Here is a 7,906-nt window from a genome sequence, read left to right as displayed (position 1 = left end):
ACTCCTTAATTTGCAACGGGAAACATACCAAGAAGTTGGTGTCAAAAGTAATTCCTTTTTTCCTTGAAAATTTTGTAACTTGAAGATCGATGCAAAAAGTTTAATTAAATTGCAATGGTTGCTTTCAGATGCAATATTCATTAAAAATTATTAGCAACTTATATAATTTGAAAATCCATTGCAAGCTTAACTACAGACTTTAGTTGTTGCATAAACCATTGCAAATTAGCAACAGATATGTTCTGTGGCAACTTTTGCCGCGATTTTTGCAACGACTTGCAACAAAAGTGGGTCATCCAAAAGTTGACCGATTTTTACAGCGGAATGTCCATTGCAACATTTCATTGCTATTTTGTCACGAAAATCTCAATTTTCGAATTTCATCGCAAAGTCGTGACAAAGTCCATGGCAAAAAAATTTGTTACTATAGCATTATTTTTTTGTATTGATTAATACATTAATATAACTAATAATAGATAGTAATAAATTACGACACTCACATAAAGTGAGACACATACCCACACACGTCTGGTGGAACTCAAACCCATGAATTCGAACTTATTTATGGTACCTCAACCTTAGTCTTAACCATTAGGCTAAGACATTATTAACTTAGACTTCCAAGAAAGTACACAATTAATTTCAATTTAAAAAGAAATAATGAAATTGGCATCTGCAACTGTGGTGCAATTTAGTATATGATATTTTTACTATTGAACTTCACAAATGAATTAATATAAATGAACTTCCAACAATATTCACTTTGATGCACCCGCAAAACTTTAGATGTTAATAGTAAGAACCAAATATGGTGCTTTTGTCAAATTCATACCGAAATCTTAAATGTATTACAAACAAAAAAGTTTTAAAATAGTATGGGAACAAAATCTAATGTAATGAATAAATTAAAAATAAATCAAGAAATACAATGGAGGTTTATTTCTTATTTAGGCTTCAGCTCTGCACTGCCTCGCTTCCATCATTTTTTAAGTGGCCTCAAGATTCATAATCCTATCGCTTTTGTTCATAGAAATGGTGAGAATGCTAAGGCTTTATAGAAATCAGACACGCTTTTGAATTTGAATTATAAAAGAAAAAAAAAATAGAATGGTCTCAACGTTTCATGATTCTTAAATATGGCTAGAAAAATGGCGAAGAGAAAGAGAAAGATATAAAACGGTTGATGTCAAAATGCACTTCTTGAAACAATCAATATGAAACAGTTGAGTGTTTAGATATTCTATTTCAATCTTTAAATTCTCATAGACTTTTAAGGAGATGATGTTATTGATATAAGCACAGTATTAAAAAGACTTGACGTCTGAAAAGATGATCTTGCACCAGTCTCTTTCCCTATCGGATGGGGGGAGGAACATCATTGTGAAGACTAGTATTGCCTATTGTCAATAAGAATCCGACATGTTTGTTCTAGCTAGTACTTTGGCCTGTCCTGTTCTATTATGTGAAAAACTATCGTTGTCTTGTCTTGTTTCTTACCACAAATAAAAAAAAGAAAAAATTGGATAAATTTATCTCTTTGTCTACAAAAATAAATTGTTTTATTTTGAAGAAAAACAGGAGGTAAAATGTTATTTTTTTTTTTATAAAAAAATAATTTACTCATTTACAATATTTCAAAAGAGTTATTTGCATTTTTTTCCACTTATAAACTCAAACTTGTTTCCACACAAAGAAGAGGGGAAAAAGATTTTAAAGAAAAAAAAACAATGTCAAAACAGCAAAAGTGACAAATACATACACTAAAAAACACATCACACAGAGCATCCAATTCTTGGAAGTAATAAAACTGGAACACAAAGCTGGTGAACATACAAAGCATAAGATGAACACATGATGAGAGCAAGAACTAAACAAACACTCCATCAACATGATGAAGATGTATTACTCAACAACACCAGGCCCACTAGATTAAAGCATCCATCATTTCTTCAAGAAACCGCCGGCCATCTTCATCAAATCCCCGTATCCACCTTCTGACTGCGATGAACCCTCTGTCTTCTCGTCCGACGCCTTGTTCAAGAAACCTTCTGCCATCTTAATGTAATCCCCTGCCCCCCCACCGGAAGGCTTTTCAGAATCACCAACGGGGGCAGGGGCGTCTGTGGTGATAGGTTTATGCTCGCCAGAATCAGGGACGGGAGCGTCGACGGTGGTAGTTTTGTTGTCAGTGGAATCCGGGACGGGGGCTGGGGCAGGAGCGGCGGTTGTGGAAGTATTGTACTGGCGGAGATAGTTCTCGGCCTGGTCAACGTACTTGCCGACTCCCTTGGTCTCATCTAGCTTGCCGTACTGAGAGGCGGCGTCGAGGAGGTCAGCGGTGGCGCCGGCGACTTTAGCCTTGTCGTACTTGTCGGGTTCATTGTGGAACTGGGCTTGGGCAGCATCAGCCACCACCTTGGCGCTGGCAAAGAGATCGGGTTTCTGATCGGAGTTGTCGGGCTTGGATTCACCTTTGGCTAAGCTTGATAAGAAATCCATGTTGAGAGGAAATGAAAATCTTGGAAGAAATGAACACCGATCAGTGATGCTGTGGTGGAGAAATGGAAGGAGTAGTGGTGGATAATAAATAGTAACGTGCCGTGGCTATTAAGGACTTGTTTGGGAGGGTGGGGGCCCGGCAAGCACTTCATGATACACAAGATCATGTTTCGACCCCGGAACAATTCAATGATTCGGACACACAATTTTTTCTATAAAAAGTTTCATATGTGAACATTGAGTATGTGAATGTATATTGGGTACGTGAATGTAAAAAAAATTATACTAGTACGAATGGACACTTTTTTTTAGATGTAATTTATCTCCTGTGATATTGAAAATAAATACATTACCTCCTTATAAAAAAAATAGTAATTTACCCCCTATACCTTTTTTAAATGAAGCAATTTACCTCCTTGTACAAGGAGGTAAATTGCTTTATTTTAAAAATCATAGGGTGGTAAATTGTTGTATTTTAAAAATAAAGAAAAGTAAATCGCTATTTATTTTTTTAGAAAGAGGTATTTATTTTTTCATAAGGAGGTATTTACTCATTTGCAATATCATAAAAGGATTTACTTACATTTCTCACCTTTTTTTTTGTGACAGAAGATTGAAAATAAATAAAACTAAAACTATACGATTTGCAAATTACAGAAGATTTGATTAAATTCTTTTAGTAGATATATACTCTTGGGATTTTTTTTTTATTTTTTGGTGGTGTTGTGAAGGTGTGATTGAGAATGAGACAAGGCCACGTTTGGGACGCGATCAAGACTCGTTATGGGGGGGGCCGGCGTGTGGTGTGGATATTTTAATAAGGAAAGCGATAGTTGCTGTTAACTACTAACGGCTGCAAGAAGTCCCAAACAGGTCCCAACAACTTTCAACATTCATCATTATGAGTGTCGGCAAAGATAATTATTGATATGGGGTCCAAATTGTGGACTACAATATGCCAACTCATATATTTATTTTATTTTTAAATTATATGATATCTCTTATTAATACTTTAAAGGAAATTATATCAATACCTTTTGAAATTATGCTTTACTAGTTGTTGTTGTACGCGATTCTCACTAGCATATAAAAAATTATAGCATACGATGAAAAAAAATAAAAAAAGACACAAAAACATCGTGGGTTATGAAAAAGAAAGAAATATTTGAGAGAAAAAAAATGAAATGTGGAGTAAAGTAGGAAAAAAGAAATTATAATTGTGCGTTTATTAAAAGTATAGAAGGTTGTATAATGAATATCAAGAATATTTATTTAACGTTTTGTTGTTGAACAAAAGATATACTAACAATTATAAATATAATTTTAAAAGGCGTACTTGTACTTTGTAAATGACAAGAATATTTGTATTATTAAACATAATCTCAGGGATGGTTATTCCGTAGATAGTTGAATGGGGACAGTACGTTGCATTATATATGGGACATTTGGTTGTCGACTGAAATAAGGACGAAAAATATCTAAAATAAATTTTGATTTTTTTTTAATTTGTAATAAGAAAATCGATGGTAGATATAAATTTTTATTTAGTTTTTTATTAAATATCAAGAAGTTCAATTAATTTTGATTAATGGGGAAACCTATTTGTTAGATGGAAGCAAACCATAGGAAATCTACGTATAATCTCACGAAACCTCAACGAAGGGGGTGTAATTATCCGTTTTATTTTTTTATAAAATTACATGTACACTCTTAAAGGAGTGTTGGTGTAGTGTGCATTTTGTAATTCTTTGGATAAAATATATAATCTACATAAAATTAATACCACCCTAAGTTGATTAAAATAGAAACAAAATATTAAAAATACTATGATGATTTTATTTTATTTTTTTAATAAAGTGGGTGAATCATCTATGGTATTATTTTCAACTCCAAATTTATTTATTATAAATAATTTTATTTTATTCTTTTGGATTGCAAGTCTTGATTTAATATACATCAACATAGGTGCCACGTTAAATGTGAACAGTGTTTAAAAAAAAACAAAAAAAACATAGGTGCCACGTTATAGAATTCATGTGATCTTCAGTCGCTTTCATCGATTGCTGACTATAGTCCAACAATTATTATTAAAGTAGACTACAATACAACTTTTTGTATCGACGCGTGCAAAGTCGACAATCAATTGCTATCCACAAAAACTCTCCCTTTATCCCCATACATTCATCATACTTCAGATTTTCTTCTTTACATAAAGGGACACAGATATTTCATTCCAAAAATTAAGAAAAATAAAAAATTAGGATAAATTACAAGAGGCTCTTGTGAAATTTGTTTTAATTACAAATAACCCACATTGTTTGAAAAATTAAAAATATCAAATATACCCTATAATGAGCTGTCGCAAAGGGTAATTGATAGGGTGTTTGTAATTTTATAAGGGTATTTGTAATTTTTCAAAAGATGAGAAGGTATTTGTAATTATGATAAATTTTAAGGGAGCCAGTTGTAATTTATCCAAAAAGTTAAACAAGAGAAATTGATCAGCTAACTTGAAGTCAGACACCTCTCTCTCTCTCTCTCTCTCTCACAACAATCTAAATTATGAACATGAAAACAATAATATTATGATAATAAACAGAACTACAAGATAACTAAGAGGCAAAAGCTCCATTCAAACAAGAAAATGAAGGTCAAGCACAAAGCGAAGAAGCTAACCTACAGAAATCTGTCGAAATTTCCATTCCCTTTACGTACATCTGTCGTAAGGTGCATACCTGATCACTTACTGTGTCGGGATATCGCCAAACTGACACTTGCGTGTGATGCGCCTTTCCCCTCCTGAACGCTTTACGTGTGATCTTGATGCCGGTGGTAGCTCAAGATCGATACTCATGTAAAGTCTGGTTCGTTAAAGCAAAGTATTTGAAGTTGTGGCATTGTCTAACAGCCCTTCACTTGTTAACTCTTTGCATCTGCATGAAATTGGGATGAAAGTGGAGCAAGTTTTATGTTTTGTGTGAGTGTCAGTTCGGATACCTGCAAATTCAAGGAGATGACTAAATTCTGCTTGTTTGGTTGACTTTACCTAATCAAAGTAGTAGAATCGGAACTCTTATTCTACACCGGCCTTCTTCTTCAACATTGCAATAAAATTCTCCCTATCTTCCGGAGACATGGCTTCAGCCGAGCAATCCCCAACACCCCACTCAGCTCCCCTAATGCAGTATTTGTCAAGAATTTCTTGCCGGTTCCTGGAGAATAGCACCATAATTCGAGCACAATCAGCTCCTTGAACACAAATCTTGATTGTTTTCTATTCAATTTGCCTAACAAGGCCATTATAAAGAGAAAGATGAGGAGGTGAAGAAGGTTTACTTGTCCTTGTTTAACTTAGTTTTCTCTAGCAACTTTTTCAGGAGGGGAGACTCTTTGAACCTTGCATCATTTTCCGCATATCTTTTTTGATTTTCCTCTGAAATGGCCAAGATATCATGTAAGTGACGTAACTTCAAGCGCAAACCGACATAGTTTGTTTGAAATGTTATTGAAACATACCGTTGAATCGATTGAGAAAATCGACCTGAGGCAATTGAGGACCGGGAACTGATTCTATCCCAGAGAAGCCCGAAAGAAAACCAGCATGAGCTGCAAGCTAGATATTTCATTAACTTCTGGCTCCTATGCCAGGATGATTACAAGAAACATGAGAAGAAAAATAAAAAAAAATCACATCTCCGCTACACTAATCTATAACAAAAGTGGAAACGAAGTTATCAGTCATCTCATCGACTTATGAGAATAACAGCAAAAAAGGGTCAAGGAGCAACACACACTTGCTCGTAGATGCTAAGAACTTCAAGAAAGTATCTTCACCAAGTAAAATATCTACTACGTACTATCTTCCACTTGTTATGGCTGATCCCATCATCCCAGTGTTTCATTTAGCTAATAACCGATGTTCATCACTAATTCAAAATTCCTGTATTACACTAACGACAATTCTTTTGCCATGTTTTGTTTATCATTTGTCTGTGAACTCAAATATATCCAGATGAAAGGTTTGGACATCAGCAATCTCTTTCAAAATTTCAGCATTTGATGAATTATAGAATAGCCTAATCTGAAGAATGTTAAATATATTAAATGATTTTTCTCTTTTACACAACATGACATCAGAGCTAAACCAAACCGAAAATTCATGACTTTCACGTCGTGAGTACCTATTTATTTATGAAAAAAGAGCTTCACGTACTAAATTTCAGAACGAGAATATCGGCTGCACGGCGGAGCTTGTTAAAAAAATTACATATTAAATAATCCCCGTCCTATAACAGTTTAAACTTTTAGACAGGTAATTTAACAAACAACATTAGAATCTAAATGTCCACTCAAAAATTTTCTAGCTTCAGGGGTCCCATGATAACTCCAAATTCCCCATTCTTAGCTTTACAGAATAGCAAAACTCGATCAGAATTCCTTAAAACTTCCAAACCAAACTCGAGAAAAACAATTTGCAACTCCAATTCCACATCCAAATCCAGTATCAAAATCTCAAAAATGCATAGATATGAATCTCTCTTACTTCATACAACTCAACATACTCAATATTGACCCATATACTTAAATTCATGAACAGGCCAAGATATCAAGAAAATCACCTGGATTAGTCCATAAAACAATAGCCACAGCGGCAGCTACGGGAATCACAGATTTCTGAGACATTGTCCGCATAAGGGCCGGCGAGCGCGCACATTCTTGCCTATTTTTTGTGGGTTTTGAGTGCTCTGTTTTCCTCTTGAACGACAAAATTGGAAGGAACTTTTCCTGTAAAGGCTGAGAAGGGATTGCGAATCTGTTTGAGGAAATGCGTGATGGCTTAGTAAGAGAAGCATTGAGCAAAGAGGAAACCATATCGGTTGTTGGTGGGAGAGGGGTGTGTTTGGGAGAAGTGATAAGAAAACTAACGGTCATCAATGTGTTTTTGTGGGGGGAATTAATGCGAAAATATTGGCAAAAGAGTAGTCTTGAGTGAAACTATGCACAATATATAGTCAATAATGAATGACCAAATCAAGTAATGGTTTATATATGTAGGGAAAATTGCATATTATTCCTGTATTTTAGGAAAATTGCTAAATTATTGTGTTAATTAAGTATGATGCGTGCGATTTTAGTACGGGTACAAAGTTCTTGGATCTTGATATTGGATTTGGGCTAATTGAGTTAAAGCTCTTGAGAAAAATGACTACAAAACAAAGAGTTAGCACTCCGATACTTAAGTTAATCTCGGATTTAAGAATAGATAAATATAAAGACAAATTATAACGAGAAATCGTGAAAGAAATGAGAATTTCGTATGCAAGAGCATGAATTAGAATAGTAGAGTAGCATCAAGAGAGGTTCTCAAGCATGGAAGGGGAGCTGTCTATTGAAGGGTACTCCCCCT

General features: G+C 34.5%; 2 protein-coding genes across 2 annotated transcripts; both read right to left on the bottom strand.

The window, feature by feature from the left end:
* Nucleotides 1-1,730: 1,730 nt before the first annotated feature.
* LOC105160017 (nodulin-related protein 1) lies at nt 1,731-2,576 on the bottom strand. The gene has a single exon (XM_011077272.3). It carries the CDS (start codon nt 2,497-2,499, stop codon nt 1,942-1,944), a length of 558 nt encoding a protein of 185 aa, XP_011075574.1. The 5' UTR covers nt 2,500-2,576; the 3' UTR covers nt 1,731-1,941.
* A 2,483-nt stretch (nt 2,577-5,059) lies between these two features.
* Nucleotides 5,060-7,483, bottom strand: LOC105160016 (uncharacterized). The gene is made up of 5 exons (XM_011077271.3): nt 7,119-7,483; nt 6,016-6,105; nt 5,836-5,932; nt 5,546-5,711; nt 5,060-5,432 (listed from the first exon to the last, which is right to left on the bottom strand). The coding sequence occupies exons 1-4, from the start codon at nt 7,429-7,431 to the stop codon at nt 5,573-5,575; spliced, it is 639 nt and encodes a 212-aa protein (XP_011075573.1). The 5' UTR covers nt 7,432-7,483; the 3' UTR covers nt 5,060-5,432; nt 5,546-5,572.
* Nucleotides 7,484-7,906: the final 423 nt, after the last annotated feature.

The sequence above is a fragment of the Sesamum indicum genome, linkage group LG4, assembly GCF_026168435.1.
Source record: "Sesamum indicum cultivar Baizhima isolate 11 linkage group LG4, ASM2616843v1, whole genome shotgun sequence".
Classification (NCBI taxonomy): domain Eukaryota; kingdom Viridiplantae; phylum Streptophyta; class Magnoliopsida; order Lamiales; family Pedaliaceae; genus Sesamum; species Sesamum indicum.
This window is presented reverse-complemented; position numbering and strand designations above follow the sequence as displayed.

Coding starts and splice junctions, on each gene's coding strand:
- LOC105160017 (XM_011077272.3), bottom strand. CDS start 2,499: ATGGATTTCTTATCAAGCTTAGCCAAAGGTGAATCCAAGCCCGACAAC.
- LOC105160016 (XM_011077271.3), bottom strand. CDS start 7,431: ATGACCGTTAGTTTTCTTATCACTTCTCCCAAACACACCCCTCTCCCA. Junction 6,106..7,118: donor TGTTTTATGGACTAATCCAG/GTGATTTTCTTG, acceptor TCTAGCTTGCAG/CTCATGCTGGTTTTCTTTCG. Junction 5,933..6,015: donor TTTTCTCAATCGATTCAACG/GTATGTTTCAAT, acceptor TGGCCATTTCAG/AGGAAAATCAAAAAAGATAT.